The 23,831-nt window shown below is 38.9% G+C and overlaps 1 protein-coding gene across 1 annotated transcript in view; it reads right to left on the reverse strand.

Annotated features, from left to right (window-relative positions):
- The window catches only part of Rab2 (RAS oncogene family member Rab2), a 92,982-nt gene extending 74,246 nt beyond the window's left edge, over positions 1-18,736 (reverse strand). Inside the window, exon 1 of the mRNA XM_067145909.2 lies at positions 18,549-18,736. Within this exon, the coding sequence (XP_067002010.1) occupies positions 18,549-18,594 (46 nt within the window). The 5' untranslated portion in view covers positions 18,595-18,736. The remainder of the gene's footprint in view (positions 1-18,548) is intronic.
- Between the last annotated feature and the right edge of the window lie 5,095 nt (positions 18,737-23,831).

The following is a 23,831-nucleotide window of genomic DNA, read 5'->3' on the forward strand; positions in this document are numbered from 1 at the left end:
AAAGTACGACACTACTCAAAACCTAGCAGACATTAGGGTTAGATATGATGCACTTATTGATTTAGAAAGCAAATACGATTTAGTTCAATCGCAGCTTGAGGTGGAGGATAGTAAACGAGATCATGGGGTAGATAGAGATGAAGTAGATGACATTGTGTACAGTTTGAAGGCAAAAATGCAGGTATTATTGTCGCCAGACCAACACGAAAATGCCGGTAGTACCAGAAGTAACACTTCCAATTCGTCGCATGAAAATATCAACATCAAATTACCCGCGATTAAACTACCCATGTTTAGTGGTAACTATGAAGATTGGATGTCGTTTGAAGATAATTTCAAACTATTGGTGCATGAAAATTCCAGTCTAGCAACCATTCAGAAATTTCACTATTTACTAGGAGCAGTTCAAGGTTCAGCTAAAGCATTAATTCAGAACCTTCCAACTAATGAAACAAACTATACGGTAGCTTGGAACCTATTATGTGATCGGTTTCAAAACAAGAGACTGATAGCAGCAAAGCATGTTAGAGAAATCTTAAACATTGCAACAGTGGAGAATGAAACCGCTGAAGACCTCAGGCAGTTCATCGGCACATTCTCAAGCAACTTACAAGCACTTAAAGCATTGAAATTAGATACTCCTCTCGAAGAAGTAATATTATCACAACATATTGTTGATCATCTTGATTATGAAACCAGGAGGGGCTGGGAACTAGAAGCAAACGCCAACAAAAATTCCTCCCTCAAACAATTAACATCTTACATTGAACATCGCTGCCAAGTCCTTGAAAGCATGCAAACATCTGTCAGTCAAGGCAAGGTGCGCGGTAGTAAAGAAAGCTCACACAAGAAAAAACCGTCGTCCTATACAAATGTTGCATGCATTAACAATCAGTGCTCTTATTGTAAACAAGGTCATACACCAGGACTTTTTGCATGTGAAGCATTTCTCAAGTTAACAGTGTCAAATCGCATTCAATATGCTCGTGACAACAAATTCTGTTTAAATTGTCTTAGAGCATCACATAAAACGTCAGAGTGTACATCCAGTCACTGTCGCAAATGCAACAAGGCCCACAACACATTACTCCATCTTGAAAATCCCAAGTCTAGTACAACTAACGAAACTACTTCGAACAACAAGGTGGTATTTGCCAGCGTTCACACAACCACCAAGAATGAACATCCATGTACTCGAAACAAACCATATGTGTTGTTATCCACAGTTATTGTCAAAATCAAGGATCACAGTGGTAAATTTCGCAAGGTTCGAGGACTCTTGGACAGCGGCAGTCAGACTCATCTCATTACTACAGACACTGTTAGCAGACTAAATTTAAAATGTAAAGAAGACACCACTTCTATTGTAGGCATTAACAATTCTTCATCAACTCTGAAACACAGTGTGGATATTCACCTCCAGTCCACAACATCAGATTTTAACACTAACATAAATTGTTTAGTGGTTCCTGCCATCACAGGAGAAATGCCTTCCATGGAGTTAGACTACAAATCGTGGAACCTACCTAATGACATCACACTAGCAGATCCTAAATTCTACAGTCCAGGCAAGGTAGATTTAATCATTGGTGCAGAGATGTTCTTTAACATTTTAAAGACAGATGGGAAAAAACGTGCAGGTGATTACCCGGTATTGCAGGACACTCATCTGGGTTGGATAATTTCTGGTAAATGCCCTCAGTCAAACAGCCATCCTGCATGCAACACAGTCACTTCTCTCTTTGTCAAAAAGGAAGATCAACTCGACACGCAACTTCGTAAATTTTGGGAAATAGAAGAATTGCACACTAAACCCAAAACTCAGGATGAACAACAGTGTTTACAGCACTTCAAGGAAAACACCACACGCACTCCTGAAGGAAGATTCGTTGTCAGGTTACCTCGTAAGGAAACTCGATCACCCTTGGGCAATTCTCGTGATATGGCAACACAGCGATTTCAACAACTGGAAGCAAAATTCAAGAAAAATCCAGTATTGCATGAACAGTATGCAAACTTCATGTCCGAGTATGAACAGTTATCTCACATGAGGGAGGTAGGCCTACATGCAACAAATGATTCTGAACATTATTACTTGCCACACCACGCAGTATTTAAACAAAGCACAACTACATCAGTCAGAGTAGTTTTTGACGCATCAGCCAAAACTACTACTGGAGTGTCGCTTAATGATACATTGTTAGTAGGGCCTACTATACAACAAGACCTTTATTCCATTGTGTTGAGATTCAGGACACACAACATTGCATTTACGGGAGACATCACGAAAATGTACAGACAAGTTCGGGTTCATGAAAATGACACGCAGTTGCAAAGAATTATTTGGAGGGAATCGCCACAAACAGCTATCAAGACTTACGAACTATTGACTGTCACATATGGTACAGCTTCAGCTCCATATTTGGCAACACAGTGCCTCAAACAATTGGCAGAAGATGAAGCAACTTCATTTCCACTGGCATCAACGGTTTTACAAAGGGATTTTTATGTTGACGATGCCCTGTGTGGTGCGTCCAACATCGCTGAAGCATTAAAATTGCAAAGTGAACTCATAGCCTTACTCAATAAAGGTGGTTTTTCCATCAGGAAATGGTGCTCAAATCATCAAGCTATACTTGCCGCTGTTCCACCTGAAGACAGAGAAATTAACTTACCTTTCCAGTTTGATAATGATGACACCATACAAGCTTTAGGATTATCATGGCATCCTACGTCAGACAAATTCTTAGTGGCAAACAGAATCAAACACATTCCAGGGAACAGTAACATTACTAAACGCACCACTACGTCAGTTGTAGCATCTATATTTGACCCATTAGGATTGATCAGCCCATTAGTGATACTATACAAGATATTTTTGCAGGACTTATGGTTACATCAACTTCACTGGGACGACCCACTGCCAGATCCATTAGCATCAGACTGGGCAAAATTACAAATGCAGCTAGCACACATTGACAATATACAAGTAGAACGCCACGTATTAATTGAGGGTGACTTGGCAAATATTCAAGTTCATGGATTTTCAGACGCTTCCGAGCGAGCTTATGGCGCATGCATCTACCTTCGGTCAGTGAATCAGGAGGGTGAAGTATCAGTCAAACTGCTATGCTCTAAATCGCGCGTAGCTCCGGTTAAACGAGTCACTCTTCCTCGTCTAGAACTTCTCGGTGCAGCATTATTAGCTCAGTTGGTACACAAAACCATGCCAGTCTTAAACTTGGCCATTAATGAAACACATTTATGGACAGACTCCACTATCGTACTGTCATGGTTAGCATCACCAGCATCACGTTGGAAGACCTTTGTAGCAAATAGGGTAGCTCACATTCAACAATCAACGAACACTAGTGACTGGCATCATATACCATCACAAGATAATCCAGCGGACTTGATTTCTCGAGGCGTCAGACCAGCAGATCTGCAAAATTCAACCATTTGGTGGTCAGGACCCGCCTGGTTGTCCACTTCTGAGTTAAATTGGCCGCAGAACAACAATGTTGAGGATTCGCTCGCCATAGCAGAGCAGCGACAATCATCCACACTATTAGTAGTGACACAAGCTGAAACTATTATTGAGAAATTCTCATCATTAATAAGACTGCAACGAGTAATAGCTTATTGTTACAGATTTTTGCATAACACTAAGCATGCCAGGGACAAGAAAATTGGACCTTTAAATGTTGAAGAATTGGAACATTCATTAGAAGTCTGCATTCGTATTGCACAAAATGCAGCCTTCTCAGAAGAGATTGGAGATCTGAAAAACGGAGGCGTAGTCTCTAAGAAGAGCCAGACAAGGAACCTATGTCCCTTCTTACACAATAATATTCTAAGGGTCGGAGGCAGGTTGAAGAATGCATCGATTCCGTTTTCATCCAAACATCCAATACTGTTACCATCAAAACATCACCTGACGACTCTAATTGTCAAACATGAACACTTACAACAAGCTCATGCAGGACCAGAATTGTTGTTAGCAACCCTTCGTCAACGTTATTGGATTCTGAATGGCAGAAATGTAGCCAGACAGCAAGTGCACAAATGCGTAACATGTTACAAATTGAAAGGCGTAACTAGTCATCAACTCATGGCTGACTATCCTGAGCATAGAGTTCAACCAGCACGTCCATTCAGTGTTTGTGGCATTGATTATGGAGGTCCTATTCTACTTCGCCCAATTAACAAGAGGAGCAATGTCCGTATCAAGGCATACATCGCACTATTTGTTTGCTTCACGACAAAGGCTGTACATTTGGAAGTAGTCAGCAGTCTTACTACAGATGCCTTCTTAGCCGCACTTCGCCGTTTCATAGCCAGAAGAGGAAAGCCCGCAGATATCTACAGTGACAATGCTACTACGTTTATTGGAGCCGATAGAGAATTAAAAGATCTTCACCAATTCATGGCATCACCGCAGCATCAAGAGGAAGTTGTAAGCAATCTGGCAAACAAGGGTATCAACTGGCATTACATTCCACCTCGTTCACCCCATTTTGGAGGATTATGGGAAGCTGGCATCAAGTCAGTTAAATATCATTTGCATCGAGTTGTTGGAAACTCATCATTAACATTTGAAGAGCTTAATACTGTGCTCACACAAATTGAAGCCTGTTTAAATTCTCGTCCACTTACAGTCCTATCCTCAGATCCGACTGACCCTCAACCCTTGACTCCAGGTCATTTTCTTACTGGTAACAGTTTGAATTCCATCCCTGAATCCAATCTGACACTTGTACCCAGCAATAAACTTTCAGCATGGAAACGGTTGCAGCAAATGGTGCAACACTTTTGGACCAGATGGCATAAGGAATACTTAACCCAACTACAAAACAGGCCAAAGTGGGCCTCCCAGCAACCTTGTATACAACTTGGAGCAGTGGTGGTTATCAAGGAGGACAATTTACCCCCGCTTCAGTGGAGACTAGGTGTGGTTGAGGAACTTCACCCAGGTCTCGATGGACTTGTGCGAGCAGTCACCATAAAAACTGCTCATGGAAATTTCAAGAGACCAGTAGTGAAGTTGTGTCCCCTTCCCATCGAGTAGTGTTTTCTTTTTAATGACAATATGATTCCTTACAGTGTCATTGAGTTGATTGGTGTATAAAGTTGTATTTGTAGTTATATTGTACAGTCATTTAACAAATGAACAATTCAAAAACTCTCATTGTGCAGCTGTAAACAAAACAATGCATCAGCCTGCACACCAGTGTACAGTTCTGTTTCATTTTATCTATGTTAATTAGTGATTGACGTTCATTTAAGTGCAACATTTATTATTATGTATTTGTATTCTGATGACATTTTGTTTTATGTTAGTGTTATTTTCATTGAAACTGTATTTTGTCTTGATTGAATGCAATCAACAGAGGGGAGAATGTTCCGTCCTCTTAGAAAATCTATACAGAGCGCGCTCTTGTCCGCGTCTCTATTGAGTGTCCAGAATGCATCTGGTTTCCGGCAAGAAAAAGAGACAGGCTCGAACTAGACAACATGTCGGAGAGACATGCATTCACGGCCACATGGCCTCCAACTTAATCAATAGCCATCCAGGCATTTCAGTTTATTGTTTAACGTGTAAATAGTTTCTATGTATTTTGTTAATCATGTACAATTGTAATAAAAGTTTCATTACGTGTAATATTGGTGAATGACTTGGCCCTATGGTCTTATCACGTGCTTAACCAAACTACAGTCCACTACCAGAATAATCATCGCTGTTTAGTAATACAACATGTGTGCTACAGCATTCAATTCGTCACCAAACAGGGCCTCCAGGTGAGAGGCAGGCACGCTACCCCTACACCACGGGGCAATAATCATAATAATAATAATAATAATAATAATAATAATAATAATGATGATGCATGGCATCTGTATTTGCCCCTACCTGGCTACAGCTGGATAAAGGGTGGTGGTGGTGGTGGTGGCATCTGTATAGGTTTGGTGGTGATCTAATGAGGATGAAATGAATGACGAAGATTTCAAACATCCAGTTACCAAACCAGAAGAATTAAAGAGTACAAGGGGGTTGATTCTGAGAATTGAACCAGGGCCATCGGACGAAAGGCAAGCATTCTATCCACAAAGCCGAACTTTATTTTGCTAAACCTCAGGCTACTGTCTCCACTGATCAGATGTTGAGTATTGACAGTAGTAGAGGCCTGGGCAGTAGCTTGTGAAGCAGCCTTGACAACACAGAATATGCTAATTATTTCTCTTGATATTTTCATATTAAATTGATTCTGTATTGATGCTGATAAAATGATTATTCCTTTAAATGGAATGATGTGTTTTCCACCTTTCAATACTTTAAACTATTACATCCATAGCTGAAGGTCAAATAGACCAAAACACGTAGGCCTACTATACCGCTTTTCACGAAAGTTTAATCCTAATGTAAACAAATAGGCGAAGCACATTGCTTATGCATGTGGACATAAACGTAGTTGATTGGAGAAGTAACCGTCGCACTCACTCGACTGTGTCAGCTCGAAGAAAAGTAGTACATCACATTTTTATTTTATTTTATTTTATTTTAGTTTACTACATTTAGAGAGATTGGAAGAGTACACAATCAAGTTAAAATATGGTTTTCATACATACCGGTACATAGGCTATATATGGTTTAGTTTTAATAAAACAGTGATTAAATAATGAGAAATGAAGGCACAAGGCGTGGTATATTACAGGGAGTCTTCTCGTAGTGAGGGAAAGTCCCAAGCTGTACAGCGTGGAGATAAGGTGTTGCACCTTGCAGCAGCAGTCAGTGTCAGTATTCATAGTGACAGAAATGAAGCAAGAGGTAGGATCATCGCGTGTAGTGAAGAGGAAGAGGAAAACCGCTCAGAAGTGACCATAGGCAGTGCATTGTGAATGTGCTCAACAAACTAAGTGAACAGAATCCAGGTTTAGTCGTTTATTCAGACTTTCAGATCTTTGCACTGTTGTCGTGCGTGATGCACACCCCTGTACGTCCAAACACGAGACGTTGATGGGGTGGAGGTCAGTACTACACGCTCAGCGAATCACAACTCTTTCTTTGGCGGAGGTGTGGACATACCATGTTTACATAAGGATTAAACTTTCGTGAAAAGATATTATATGTAATAATAACTCATTTAAAGTACTGAAAGGTGGAAAATTTATACCACTCCATTTAAGAAATAATTACTTGTATTTTCATATTATTGCATATTTCCGTGAAGGAGATAAAATGGGTCAGGAGCCAGGTATAGGAACTGTGCGGTTGTAAGCGGCCATTAAGGAGTATGATGGAAGTGACAATGAGTTTGAGGGGCATAATTAGGCTTTTAGTAGAAGACAGGAATGAAGGTACGTTTTCCTTGACAGGATACAGTAGATATGTAAGAGCGAGGAGAAGGAGGGAAACGTAAAGTAGAGGATAGGAAGAGAGAGATGGAACAGGTCAGAGCGAGAGGGGAAGATGAAGTAGGTTCTACAGCCGTCAGGGAAGTTAAGGGAGATCAGGAGAGCTGGAGATACTATGAGGTGGGTGGGATTGAGGCTCTGGTCATGAACAACTCTAAAGCTAGGCAAATGGCAAAAGTGTGTAAAGGTAAGGGAGCCAGGGTAGAGAGTTATCCAGGAATTAGGTTAAGGCAGATGTGAGGAAAGTAGAAGGGAAGGAGGATGGTAAGGAGAAGGTGGTAATTTTCCACGTTGATACCAACATCATAAGGTAAACAACAACAGGTACTAACAGTTGGGATGTATGGGACCTGGAAATGACAGCACAGGAGAAGTTTGAAACAGCAGAGAAAGTTATCTGTAGAATACTGTGTAAAAGGGATATTGACTGGAGGGTGATTGGGGATTTAAATGAGATTATGGAGTGGGAATGTAGAAAACTGGGAAGGGAGATATGTAGATAGCCTACTAACAGGTGGGTAACAGATAGGGATCCATGCAGAAGGTCTTACCTTGAACCGCAAAAGTACGAGTAAGCTAGGGGGTTTGTCTAAAGAGGGCATTCGAGGAAATGGGCTGGACTAGGGAGTGGTGATGAGAGTATAGGAAACTGGAAGTGACACAAGGATGACAAAGTTGTTAGTGTTAAAATGTAGAAGTATTGTAAAGAAAGGAATAGAATTAAGTACAATTAATATTTTGTAATAAGAGATTGATCATCTCTCACTATCACTATCAACGCTGCCGTTTGTGTTTTTGTCATAGTTAAAAATAAATTCCATAGAAGGGAAATCTGTAAAGGACTATTAGGTAATACCATATGGATGATAACAGAGGCACAGGGGAAGTTTAAAAAAAGTAATTATGATCAGTAAAAAATGGTGAATAAAATGTAAACAGCCTATGGCACAGATTTAAGGCAATTGTTAAAGAGTGTGACAGCAAGTATGCACCTTAAAAGTTTGTAAGGAAATGATAAAAAGACACTATATTATAAAAAAGAAAGAAAAAGATTAAGAAGGAGGTGCAGGTTAGAAAGAAATAAGTGTTAGGAACAGTTGTGGAAGTAAGGAGAGACTGACAGAACTTGCTAGAACATGTAATTTAACAAACTATAACATGCTAGCAACCATAACTGGCAGTGATATGAATTTAAGAGAAAAGTGGAAGGGTATGCATGGGTACTTTAAGGCAGAAACACGTTCCAGGAAGAGCATTCCAGGTATCATTAATAAACAAGGGGAGTGTATATGTGAGGACTTACAGAAGGCAGAAATATTTAGTCAGCAGTATGTAAAGATAATTGGATGTCAGGATAATGTCCAGGTAGAGTACATGAACAGTAGTACTGAAATTTACCTATGATAATGACATTTACAAAAGTTGAAAGCTAGAAAAGTAGCTGGAATTGATAAGATTCCTGGGGATATACTAAAAGCAATGGGTTGGGATATAGTGCCATATATGAAAAATATTTGATTAATGTTTGCATGAAAGAATTATACCAAATGAATGGAGAGTTGCTATAGTAGCCCCAGTCAATAAAGGAAAGGGTGATAAGCATTAAGCAAATAATTACAGGCCAGTCAGCTTGATGTGTTGTTTGTAAGCTCTGGGAATGCATTCTTTCTGATAATTTTAGATACATCTGCAAAATTACAAACTGGTTTGATAGAAGGCAGTTCGGGTCTAGGAAAGGTTATCCCAGTGAAGCTCAACTTGTAGGATTCCAGCAAGATATAGCAGATTTTTAGATTCAGGAGGTCAAATGGACTGTATCATTACTGACCTATCCAAGGCTTTTGACAGGTAGATCATGGGAGATTACTGAAGAAAGTTAAGGCTATTGGACTAGACAAAAGAATAGTTGAATAGGCGGTTACATTGCTACAAAATGTAACTCAGAGTGAGTAGGCGACCCTGTAACAATTGAGGGGGTACCACAAGGCAGCATTCTTGGACCTATACGTTTTCTTATGTATATAACAGATATTAATAAAGAACTAGAATCACAGATAAGGCTTTCTGCAGATGATATACACAGTACTGTACAGAGTCCAAAGGAATGCAGCATGATTTGTTATGGGTGATTTCAGACAAAAGAGTAGCCTAGTATAACAAAAATGCTGCAGACTTTAGGCTGAAAACTTGGAAATAAGGAGATGAGCTGCTTGACAAAGCAGTATGTTTTGACCTCTCAGTGGAAAGATGCCATGGAATGATATCAGTAGACTAATAAGCCTGAGTGGAGCTTTTAAATGTAAGAAGATAAAGCTGGAATTCAAGACGTCAAATGGGAGCAAATATTCATTCATAAAAAGAATTAGAGATTGGAGTAATTTACCAAGGAAAATGTTCAATAAGTTTCCAAGTTCCTTGAAAAATCCTTTAAGAAAAGACTATTATTCGCACACTTTTTAGTGATAGATTTTTGTACTGGGTTGTGGAGTAAGGAGGGAGCACTGGCAGTTCCGGTAATACTGCCAATTGAATGGAAATGAAATCTGAATTGAATCGATAATATGATCGATCGATATGAATTTTCTTAACCTTTATTATCTTAAGCCAACAACTGTATCACACACACAATATAGCGATTCTTAGTTTGTGCTTCAAAGGTTGCCAATACGAATCTCAAAGATAACCGAGGTCGACCAATTCAGCACTAGGGTGTCCATCTATCAATAAAAAGTGCACACACAATACTACTGCTACTACTAAATGCTTTCATTCCTCCCCTGAAGGGAGAGGCGTGCCTCTTAGACAGTGATGCTGTCTCTCAGGCCAGGAGATTTTTTTATTGGAGAAAGATTTGTGGTTAAGGTGAGAGGGTCAGTGGCTGTGGCCTATACTAGGAAATGTCCCAGCATTTGCCTTAGTGCAGGAGAATGGAAAACCATTCTCAACACAGCCGACAGTGGGGGCAGCCCTCTCTGTCTCCCAAGTGCAGAGGCGTAGAAGGACTGTCCAGCAGTAACACACACCAGACCATTATACACGACACTCCACCGGCCCACAAGACCTACTGCATCAATATTTCGAAGTCCCTGCCCCGGACCACTATTAAGAAGATCAATCAGCAGACACTATTCTACCCTGTACTGACAGTAGTACATCAAGGAAAATTGTCAACATAACAATTACTCTCAGAACTAAAGAATTTGGAGCACATGGAGCAATACAAGCTGTACATTTTTATACTATTTTCACCATATTCTTAGTGTGCTTGTCTCGATCATGTATTTTAAGTGACCTGTATTTTAAGAAAACCAACATTGAATTTAACAACAGAATTTATCCAACAAGTTGAAAACTATTTTATGTCTCAACTGTACTGAAACATTATGTAACGTTTACTAATTAATCTTTAAGATTATAATTTACAAGTTTCTTTACATTGCGCCGGCACAGACAGGTTTTATGGCAACGATGGGATAGGAAAGGGCTAGGAGTGGGAAAGAAGTGGTTGTGGCCTTAAGGTACAGCCCCAGCATTTGCCTGGTGTGAAAATGGAAAACCACGGAAAACTAACTTCAGGGCTGTCGACAGTGGGGTTCGAACCCACAATCTTTAAGATTAAAACACACAGTATTGAAAAGGTGGAAATTTTAATATTTTATATTGCGATTCAGCGAACTGCATGTCAATCTTGGTTGAGCACGTACTGATTTCCCAAACAGGAACACAGTTCTTACTGGCTGAGTAAGCAGTACAAAGTCTGTTTGCATCTGAACACCAGTAGTTTCCGCAAGTTTATGCAGTAGATTTACTCTGATAATTCGCTTCTCTGACAGGTCCAGGCAATGCTCTTTGAACAACAAGGATCAGTCCAGTGCGACTCCCAGATATTTAGGAAAGAAGTTGTGGGACACTTCAGTTCTGTTAAAAAGCACATGCAGCTTTCAATTAGCTTCCATATTGTAATGGTTGTAGAGTCCCCCATGCTAACTCGCTACGCGCCGGTGGCGTCACCCATCGCCCCACCCCCCTTACGCTCAAGCGCGCCAATCCGCGAGCAACACTCAAGCGCTGGGCCGTCCCTTCTCACTTCAATCCGTGATCGCGCCGCAGAGGACTACGGAAACGACTGGAAGATTAATCTAGAGTCTTCTATTTCGCGAGGTGCTTTGATCCATCGAACATCCAGACTATTCCAGAAGGACTGGCGCAGGTATATAAGAGCAGTTACTTGCCTGCAGTGGGAGTCAGTGAGAATTGGAGAGTGAGAGTTAGTTACTGAGTGAGTGGGAGAGAGATTGAGTTCGCTGGAGTGCAGTCAGTGATGGCCTGGGAGTGTGCAGCCTGATGAAGTATCTGCCTGTGGAGCCGAGGACTCGTTCCTGTTTTCCTGGTGTCGTGTGTGTGTCCCTAGAGGCTGGTTGCTGGAGGAGAACCTGGAGTGTTCTGGAGCGGCGAAGAAGGGAACACTAGGAGACGACGTGTGAAGACTGCGGAGTTCAACGGGTTGAGTGAACAGCGGATACTATCCCGACCTGCGAGGCTGACGTGTAGGCTGTGGACCGTGACAGCGCTAACGAGTGTGACTGAGTGGCTGAAAGAGTGTACTGCAAATAATCGATGACTCTGTGTGTATGTGGGTGTGTCATTGTAGATGGAACATAAGAGAAACCAAGAGAGAGAGAGCGCGAACCGTCTGTAAGTGTGTGACCGTGTACGAGTGTAAGTTGTAAGCTCGGCTATCGTCTGTGTGTGTGTGTAAATCTGTAATTGTAGTGCTTAGTTAATAAATCTTAGAAATAGGACGCTACCAGGTGCTGTACTCATTTATTTATTTATCTACCCCGCCAACACGTTACAATATTCTGGAGGTAGAATGCTGTTATTTCTGTTTTACTTTGATTTGGCAGGAGTCTCCATTTGAAGCAACGGTCGCACACAGTAGCTATATCCTCCCTACGTATTTCCTTGCAGCATGCCAAATCCACATTCTGAGGAATTAACATTAATCATCTGCAAACTGTATCTTCTTCGATGTTGTTCTTAGCAGGAGCCTAACGAAGAGTGCTAGATAAGATATTCGGGCGTTCCCAGTGCAGAGGTGATACACCAGCTTATTCTTCCACCAAGGTGCTGCTACAAAGCAAGAAGCAGAGGATAGCAATGATTTTTAAGTGCCTGGAGGAATATGATTACATATATACTGAAGTTCTATGTTGAATAAAACTAGTCAGACTTCTGGTAAAATTAATATACAGATGTAGTCTTATTTGAGAGAGTGTACACACTAGGCCATTCTAGAGTGGCAAATAGCTTCATGGTAGACAGAGGCAGGCACATCTCACAAGACATCACTGCAAGCAGCTATGTAGCAATGAAGAGGGTTACCAACGACAGTGCGACATGGAGTCACTTTGTGACAATGCACCAGTCTTTGATCTGAACACTTACGATAGGGGTTATTTTGTATTTAACTTTCTTTAGCGACGCTTTGTGATCAAATGGAGTTTGAAGGCAATAAGTGTGATGAGCAGTACCAATAGGTTGTCAAAATAGAAAGGATAAATGAATGTTAGGAATGTAGCTATTTTGCCGTCTGAATAAAAAAAAGCCTTCTAATAAATTTTTGGAGAATATTTAATTTCAATGGTTCATGGTGTGGTTTACTGTAGTCACGTCCTACTCCGTGAACTACGGGCAACGCCTGAGAGTCGGGATACCAGTTGCTATGGAATGGGAGTGGGCATCTCGGACATACTCTGAGTCATGGCCCTCCTTGTGCTCAGGTGGCTAGGACTATACAATCCACTGGTGGTCCATAACCTGTTAGAGGAGAGATCCTCACTTGGACTATGTGCAAGTAGGGTAGCATCCTGCTTCATGAATTTACCGAGCTCACAACACTTTAAGCAAGCCTCGGACCTATGGGAGTAATGGAGTCCCACTCCCACTTGACAGGCGAGGGACTCCTTGGAAACAACTTGGCGAATGAAATGGAATTCGATGGGAGCTATCAATATTAACACTTTCAACACTACCATATTTTAACATGGATCCCGACTGTGAACTGGGTCTTTTTGCTAATTTTTAACACGTTATTATGGAACAGCGAAACATATTACATGCCTGATTTTTGTACCGTATGAAGGTGTCAACCATCCAAAATGAAGATGTTAATCAACAAGTGAATATCTGAAGTAATTTAATTATACTAGCCTTATGAAAAACATGAAAAAAAATAGTACGGATTTTTTTTACATTGAGGTTGTACCAATAAGCTTGCTCAAACAATAAAAAATAATCATTTAATGTGACTACTTAGGCCACAAATAAACACAAATGCAGTGGAATAAAATATTTACATATTTAGGAATAGTTTGTTTTCGTATGGTAGTCCTGAAAACATTGGACTATACACAGTCCTACTTTGCACTCCTTGCTCCACCATCTACTCTACTCTCTTTTCTGATCGAGCAGATGTTCCCACCACAGGTGAATCATCAGCCTGCGTCTCTTCGTCTAAATGAAAAAAATTAACCCAAATTTCTGTAGGCGAAGTATTTCTATCGTTTATATTCGGAGTAAAATAATACAGCTAAACACTTACGTTCCAAAGTGACGTAATAAATAAAAAGCTTACCTGAACTATCGCTTGATACGTTATCCAGTTCGTAAGCAGGGTCGTCACCACTTCCATCCATCTCTGAACCCGCTTCTCCCAATAAAATATCCAAAATATCACTATCATTGAGCCGGTGTGAAGACATGTTTACACAGTAACACAGCTGACAGCGTGACAGATTTGGCGCGCGCAGCACACGGCACACCAAATGCTTCGGTCGAGGTCACGGCAAGGAGAAAATACCCTGTTTATCGTTTCAGTTCGAAATTCACGATAACTGCTGCATTCTAGTGGTCACTTGATGAACTATTACCTCCAACCAAGGGACGGGAACCGTACGTGATACGTGCAGCTGGATATAAACACACAAGAAAATCACGCCCGGAAGCAGGAAAGGTACGTGCCCGTATCCCCTACGAGCATAGTGTTGAAAGTGTTAATGGGGCTTATGGAAGAAAGAAAGTAGAACTGGCTGAGTCAGCAAAGAGGATGCATCTGGATGTGCTAGGAACAAGTGATATTCGGGTAAGGGGAGATAACAAGAAAGGAGATTATAAAGTGTACTTTGACGGGTGTTAGAAAGGGAAGAGCAGAGTCTGGAGTAGGGCTCTTCATCAGAAATACCAGAAATACACGCAACATAGTTTCTGTTAGGTACGTAAATGAGCGAATGATGTGGGTAGATTTGTCAGTTGGAGGAATTAGGACTAGAATTGTCTCCGTGTATTCACCATGTGAGGATGCAGATAAGGATGAAGTTGACAAACTTTATGAAGCATTGAGTGACATCGTGGTCAGGGTCAACAGCAAGGATAGAACAGTGCTAATGGGCGATTTCAATGCGAGAGTTGGGAATAGAACTGAAGGATACGAAAGGGTGATTGGTAAATGTGGCGAAGATATGGAAGCTAATGGGAATGGGAAGCGTTTGCTGGACTTCTGTGCTAGTATAGGTTTAGCCATTACAAATACATTCTTCAAGCATAAGGCTATTCACCACTACACATGGGAGGCTAGGGGTACCAGATCCATAATAGACTATATCTTAACCGACTTCAAATTCAGGAAATCTGTTAGAAATGTACGAGTTTTCCAAGGATTTTTCGATGATACAGACCACTATCTGTAGTGAACTAAGTATATCTAGGCCTAGGGTAGAGAAAGTGAAATCTGTCTGCAAACAAATAAGGGTAAACAATCTCTAGGACGATGAAATTAGAAGTACATGGATATGATCAGTGAGAAGTTTCGAACAGTAGACAGTAAGTAGGTTCAGGATATAGAAAGTGAATGGGTGGCATACAGGAATGCTGTAGTAGAAACAGCAAAGGAATGCCTACGAACAACTGTGTGTAAAGATGGGAAAAGGCGAACATCTTGGTGGAATGATGAAGTGAGGGCAGCTTGTAAACGTAAAAAGAAGGCTTATCAGAAATGGCTCCAAACAAGGGCCGAGGCAGGCAGACAGGGAATTGTAGGTAGATGAAAGAAACAGAGCGAAACATATAGGCCTAGTTGTTGAATCCAGAAAGAAGTCGTGGGAAGATTTTGGTAGTAACCTGGAAAGGCTAGGTCAAGCAGCAGGGAAATCTTTCTGGACACTAATAAAGAATCTTAGGAAGGGAGGGGAAAAAGGAAATGAACAGTGTTTTGAGTAATTCAGGTGAACTCATAATAGATCCCAGGGAATCATTGGAGAGGTGGAGGGAATATTTTCAACATCTTCTCAATGTAAAAGGAAATCATCCTGGTGGTCTTGCGAACAGCCAAGCTCATGGGGAGGAGGAAAATGATGTTGGTGAAAGTACACTTGAAGTGGAAAGGATGGTAAATAAACTCCATTGTCATAAAGCAGCAGGAATAGATGAAATTAGACCTGAAATTGTGAAGTATGGAGGGAAGGCAGGGATAAAATGGCTTTATAGAGTAGTAAGATTAGCATGGAGTGTTGGTAAGTTACCTTCAGATTGGACAAAAGCAGTAATTGCACCTATCTATAAGCAAGGGAACAGGAAGAATTGCAACAAGTATCAAGGTATCTCAATGATTAATATATCAGGCAAAGTATTCACTGGCATCTTGGAACAGAGGGTGTGATCAGTCGTTGAGAGGAAGTTGGATGAAAACCAGTGTGGTTTCAGACCACAGAGAGGCTGTCAGGATCAGATTTTCAGTATGCGCCAGGTAACTGAAAAATGCTACAAGAGGAATAGGCAGTTGTGTTTATGTTTCGTAGATCTAGAGAAAGCATATGACAGGGTACCAAGGGAAAAGATGTTTGCCATACTGGGGGACTATGGAATTAAAGGTAGATTATTAAAATCAATCAAAGGCATTTATGTTGGCAATTGGGCTTCAGTGAGAATTGATGGTAGAATTACTTCTTGGTTCAGGGTACTTACAGGGGTTAGACAAGGCTGTAATCTTTCACCTTTGCTGTTCATAGTTTACATGGATCATCTGCTGAAAGGTATAAAATGGCAAGCAGGGATTCAGTTAGGTGGAAATGTAGCAAGCAGTCTGGCCTGTGCTGACGACTTGGTTTTAATAGCAGATTGTGCAGAAAGCCTGCAGTCTAATATCTTGGAACTTGAAAATAGGTGCAATGAGTATGGTATGAAAATTAGCCTCTCAAAGACTAAATTGATGTCAGTAGGTAAGAAATGAAACAGAATTGAATGTCAGATTTGTGATACAAAGCTAGAGCAGGTAGATAATTTCAAGTATTTAGGTTGTGTGTTCTTCCAGGATGGTAATATAGTAAGTGAGATTGAATCAAGGTGTCGTAAAGCTAATGCAGTGAGCTCGCAGTTGCAATCAACAGTATTCTGTAAGAAGGAAGTGAGCTCCCAGACGAAACTATCTTAACATCGGTCTGTTTACCGACCAACTTTGCTTTACGGAAGCGAAAGCTGGGTGGACTCAGGATATCTTATTCATAAGTTAGAAGTAACAGACGTGAAAGTAGCAAAAATGATTGCTGGTACAAACAGGTGGGAACAATTGCAGGAGGGTACTCGGAATGAGGAGATAAAGGCTAATTTAGGAATGAACTTGATGGATGAAGCTGTACGCAGAAACTGGCTTCGGTGGTGGGGTCACGTAAGGTGAATGGAGGAGGACAGGTTACCTAGGAGAATAATGGACTCTTATAGAGGGTAAGAGAAGTAGAGGTAGACCAAGATGACAATGGTTTGACTCTGTTTCTAACGATTTAAAGATAAGAGGTATAGAACTAAATGAGGCCACAACACTAGTTTCAAATCGAGGATTGTGGCGACGTTTAGTAAATTCACAGAGGCTTGCAGACTGAATGCTGAAAGGCATAACAGTGTATAATGATAATGTATTTAATTTTTTTTAGTCATATTTCCAAGTTTTTATCTCATACGTCTGTAGTTTCTACGGCATATGTATGTGAATATTTCCCCAGTTACTAGGTAACAGGATCTTAGCCCTAGATATAACAAACTGTAGAGTACCATCCTGTTATAACGCAGTTAACAAGTGAAATGTATGAACAACTATAGCATGAATGAAAGAGTTCTTCTGAAACACAGCTTCTCTTCAAATCTAGTAGGGCATAGTTCATTAGCGTTGCAGCCCTTTCGCTGGCCCAGAGGAGATTTTTTGGAGTGCACTCTGTATTTCTACCATAACAATATTCAAAATAATTTATGAATCTACAGAACCGTCCTTCATAATGTTACATGCCCTAATTCATAACCTGAAATACACAAAGTGGAGGATGAAAGAACCATTACAGAACTTATGATAAATTAATTTTACTGCTGCAGAAAGCATAATTCACACAAAACAGCATTTGAACAGCAACTAGTGTACTGTTCAGTGCTTACAATGAATGTACCGGTAGATACTCACAGAAACAAGATATGCAAAGAACGATCTTGGCCCTAGCAGGAGTGTAATAATAATAAAGCCAATTATTATCTTGAACTAAGCTGAGAAAATGGTCATCAAGAAAGGTATACAAGCCAAAATTGTGTTAAATGAATTACACATGAACATTTAAACGCATATAATAAGAAAACACCATCGTGGACATTTAAACGAGCGTAGTAACACCATTAACCAAAATAAAGAATGAAAACTTCTTGTTTATTTCAGTACATAAGACTACGTTATTGCAATATGTTTAGAAGAAACTCACAGCAAATTAAGAATATGTTGGTTTCTTCTGTCAGTAACACCTGATTCCCACTGTCACTGCCTCAACGTAACAAAGACAATGGGGTAAAATGTCAGTGACAACTGATCTTAACCTAATCGATCGCAAAAAATGACTACGGAAAAACACATCATACAAAAGCTATTTAACACTAAAGCAATGACATAATCGGCTTTTAAAGATGGAAATTTCGGCATAACAAATAACTGTAATGGCTTTCAGTTTTCTACATCTAAAGACAAAGCAAATAAAACTGAGAAAACTATTCGATCCTCCTAGCATCTAGGAACTTCAAATTCTAAATAGTCTATAGAGTAATGTACTCACCAGTGTCTCCAATAATAATATATTTAAATAAATATGCGTAAGACATATCTGACTAGAAGAATACAGTTATACTAATACGCTAAACAAATGTTTTTCTTCGACCGTCAAGCTTGGAGTTTCTACGTCACGAAGTAAATACGCAACAACCAATTCTGACAACTAGTGCTCATGCTCATGAGACCGTAAGACCAAACAAGCGAAACACTGTGACTGCTGCAAAGAGAAAACAAAGAATGATACAATGAGGATAATCATTCTCTCGAATCTTAAACGTAAATACGTTTTAATTTTGTAATGAAGTTGATTATTTTGTGATTTACATGAATATAATTTTGCATCACTTCAAAAATGTTTTACAGGATTCGCCTATCATGTCCTACCTCAACTCCAGATCCTTAGAATTGATATTGCTATGTTCGAGCATCGTAGTGTTTGGGTAGCGTGCCTAACTCTTGCCCGGACACCCCTGGCTCGAATTCTGATCAGTCCGGGGAACATTTCGAATTCAGATAATGATGAACAAGGTGATAAAGTAGGCTCTCTTTGAGTACACAGTGTGTACCGAGTGTGTTGCTTATATCTTAAATGAACTTGGTGGCAGTGAATGTGTGATATATTAAGTGAAGTGACGGGATTAAAAAAAAAAAAAAAAATGTGAGTAATATCCACAATTCTTCAGGAATATACTGCAGATCAGTAACATTAATAACTCAGGAAACCACTAAAACAAAAGCTAATTAGCTCTCAACAGCTATACCTAAATAAATAAGATAAACAACATCATGGTGTTCGTGTGCTCCCCGTGTGGCAAGAAAATAAAAAACAATCAACAGGCTGTAGGCTGTGATGGTAAATGCGAACGTTGGTTCCACGTAACATGTGTAAAAATGAACAAAGAAACTCTCCAAAATTTCCGTAAGGAAGAACAATTCCAATGGTCGTGTAAACGTGAAGACTGCATTGCACAACCTAACATAAATGAAGTTATGGCGAACTTTTCCAAACAACTTGAAGAGTCCCTCAAAGTACTAACGGAAGAAAACAAAGATTTACGGAGATTAGCAACCTTTCTTTCCGAAAAATATGATGACCTCAAGAACGAACTAGACACTTTGAGGAAAGATAAGAAAAATGCGGAAATTGAGACAATGGCAGCCGTGAACGAGCTAGAAGAATTGAAGCAGTATCAACGCAAAAACAATTTACAAGTATATGGAGTTCCTGCTGAAAAGGATGAAAAAGTGTTCCAGAAAGTAACTGAAGTTGGCAAGGCGCTGGGAGTCGATATAAAGCACGAGGATATTGACGCTGCACACAGACTTCCATCCACGAAACCTGGACCACAACCTATCATCGTGAAGTTCGTTAATCGATGGAAGAAAGAAGAAATCCTCAGTAGCAGACCACAAAAGAAGACACTAAAAACGAACGAAATCGGATATAGTTCGGTAAATAACATCTATATCAACGAGAACACCTAGGAATGAGACCCTCGCCAAAAAAATGCCGCGAGCTACGGCAACAGGGGAAAATATTTGGCACATGGGTCAGGGATTGTAAAGTGTATATCCGTAAGTTCCAGGACGGTCCTTCGAGGTTAGTGGCAAACCCTGAAATTCTGTATGAACTTGCTCACTTCAGCTGATCTGGAAACAACGAGGTAACCTTTCCTTATGTTGTATCCACTCAACTCCAAGCTTTCTTCTCTTAATTTCAAATTTGTGTCCTTACATAACCAACCCTGGGTCCTGAAAACAAATTTCTTAAAATAGACGAATTTAAATGTGAAACCCTAAATAATTATATTAAAGATAGAGTTTTAGAAAGTAGATCATGTAAATTGAAAGGCCTACACATAAATGCACAAAGCATAAAAATAAATTTGATGATATCCACATTATCTTAGATTAAATTAAAGAAGTAGATATTCTTGCAATCTCCGAAAATTGGTTAACCAACAAACTAACCCACGCTTTTGAAATAAAAAACTACACTTCTCACCATCTGGTAAGAGAGCAGATAGGTGGGGATGTTTCGCTTTATGTTTCAAACAAATGGAAAAGCAATGTCATAAATGAAATAAATAAATCTCATAGCATACTGCAAGTCATAATTACAAAAGGAAATCAAAGATATGAAATCATTACCATCCATAACCAACAGGAAAGTAACTCACCAAGTTTTATGTTTGATCTAGAAAATATCCAAAATAGTAGTTCAGGGCATACTTCAATAATACTTGGAGATACAAATATAGACTTGCTTTCAACCTCCAAAAACAGAACTTTATATGACAATTTAATAACAACTTACGGCTATATAACATGTAATAACAAATACCCAACTAGAGTAACGAAAACAACCTCCACATTAATTGATCACATACTTGTCACAAATAGTAGTAAAAAATGTCATTTATTCACTATAACAAATAACGTGATCACTATTTACTGGTATGTGAAATTTCTAGTGCCAGTAGTACCAATAATCAAAGATGTTGGTAAGCAATTTGTAAATTACAACAAATTAAATCAGTATATCTTACAAAATAAATTTAACTGTGAGGAAATAGATATAAACACGTATTATAATAAATTTATTGAGTATATTAGCACAGGAATTGAAACCAGCTCAATTTCAATAAATGGAAAGAACCCGATAGATATCCCCCTAAAACCTTGGGCTACCCAAGAATTACTAACACTGATTCACATCAAAGACTCACTGTTTTCAAAAACTAAAGTAAAAAACCCCTCTGCAGAAAAAATTGAAGAATACAAAAGAATCAGTAATAAAATAACCAAATTGAAAAGAGAGTTACAAAAAAGGTATTATGAACACAGATTACAGAATTTCAAAAACCAAAAAGAAACATGGTATGTAGTCAATGAAGTGTTAAATAGGAAGCTTGGTCATAAACATGAAATCAGCCATCTGGTGGTAAATGATGTCAGCATTATAAACACAGAAGACATATGCAATAATCTAAATGAACTATATATTAACGTAGCTGAAAATATAAGAATAGGTCTTCCTGAAGATGAGCAAGATCATGGCAGCACAACAGCTTATGTCTCCAACTGATGAATGTGAAGTGCTCAAAATTATCACTTCTCTAAAAAATAAAACTAATTTAACAGAAGATAAAATAACCATTGTCATGTTAAAAACCTGTGTTGAAAGTTTAGTGCCATATATTGTGGAAATTATTAACCGTTCAATTCTCAGTGGAGAAATACCCCAATTACTCAAATGTGCCAGAATTGTACCTATCTTTAAATCAGGAGATAACACAGATCCATCCAATTACAGGCCAATAAGTATATTATCTGCAATTGGAAAACTCATAGAAATGGTAGTCAAAATTAGATTGGTAAATTTTCTGTGTAATACTAATTACTTTTCCAATATCAATATGGGTTTCTCCCAAATAGAGGAACTGATAATGCTGTATTTGGTACAGTAATAGATGTTCAAAAGACCTTAGATGAAAATAAATTAGCAGCAATGCTACTCATACACCTTAAAAAAGCATTTAACCTGGTTGACCACAAAATACTTCTGAACAAGTTAAAATTAGTAGGAATTAGGGGTTTAGCACACAAATGCTTCCAAAATTATTTATCAAACCGAACACAATATGTGATGATTAATGATACTAAAAGTTCTAAGCAGGAAACAAAAGCGGGAGTTCCGCAGGGCTCAGTACTAGGTCATATTCTATTTTTGATTTATACAAATGGTTTTCGGTTACTAGATGTAGATAACCGAACTGTACTCCCTACATACAATCTTTAACACTAAAGAGAAAATGTAAAGTATTTGCCGATGATATCTTAATAACTTACAAAGGACTATGTGAAACGCAAATTATAAATTGTGACTTGAACAAGTTATCGGACTGGGCTTTATCTAAAAAAATGATCATAAATGTAACTAAAACAAAATACATAATATTTCATAAAGGTCACAGCGGTTAATACTGTTACCCTAAAGGGCCAAGTAATAGAGCGAGTCAACTCAGCTAAGTATCTTGGTATAATATTAGACTCAACACTTTCCTGGAAAAGCCATATTGATTATGTAATCAGCAAAATTACCCCTATGATAGGAATAATGCACAGATTAAGATACAGTAATTTTTCTCATCGCCAATTCAAGTGTATATATTATGCAATGATCTACCCACATCTAACATACACAAGCTTTATTTGGGGAAGATGTAGGAAAGATTACATTAATAATTTGGAAATCCTACAAAAAAGAGCCATCAAAATCCTGTATGGATTCCCCTTCCTCAAACCGTCAAATGAAGTTTTTTCAGAGTCAAATATTCTGCCATTCCATAAACAAATTGCATTTTCATCAGCAGTCTTTATGTATAAGCTAGACAGGAAATTAACCCATTCTACTGTTAACTTCTCCCATTTTAGTGAAATTCATGGATATGAAACTAGAAGATCATTAAGGATATATCCCTCTCACTCTAATTCATTAAAGTATAGAGTGAAAGGCATAGAATCATCAATGTTTAGGGAATATAATGTGTTGCTTCCTGCTATGAAGAACTCTAAATCGGTTATGTGTTTTAAGAAAAACCTGAAGGAATAATACTCTTTTACAGATATCTTAATATAATCTCTATATAACTTGCTTTAATTAATACAATAATATATATATATTGTCCATATTTAAAAATATTACAGCCATACAATATCTGAATATACTTCTGAAAAACTATGATCCTAACATGTAAAAAAAGAAGCAATGCCTTAGTTATCGAAAAATGTACTTGTAACTTTACAGAAAAAGCTATTGTATATGAAATGTAATTATTGTGTCGCCTTTAGAAAAGTATATTCTGTATTGACCCTATCACGATCCAGAGGCTCATGGGACCTTTTGTCGCCAATAAATAATAATAATAATAATAATAATAATAATAATAATAATAATAATAATAATAATAATAATAATAATAATAATAATAATAATAATAATAATAATAATGGGTTCGATCAAACGAATTCCTCCCAAGAAAGTTCCTTCTTGTTTTAACGTATACCGGTATGGTGCTCAAAAATAGAAAAGTATCAAAATAATACAGAAAGGATCCAGCTCCCAGAAATGACGTATTGGCATCAAAAATTTCTTTCTTTCTTAATCTGCTTAACCTCCACCTCTACCGCCTCAAGGGCAGTGACCTGGAGCGTGAGACATTGGGTTGTGGATACTACCAGTACCTCGCCCAGGGGAAGAGGGAAGGAAGCGGCCGTTGCCCTT

The sequence above is a fragment of the Anabrus simplex genome, chromosome 4 (genome assembly GCF_040414725.1).
Source record: "Anabrus simplex isolate iqAnaSimp1 chromosome 4, ASM4041472v1, whole genome shotgun sequence".
NCBI classification, from domain to species: domain Eukaryota; kingdom Metazoa; phylum Arthropoda; class Insecta; order Orthoptera; family Tettigoniidae; genus Anabrus; species Anabrus simplex.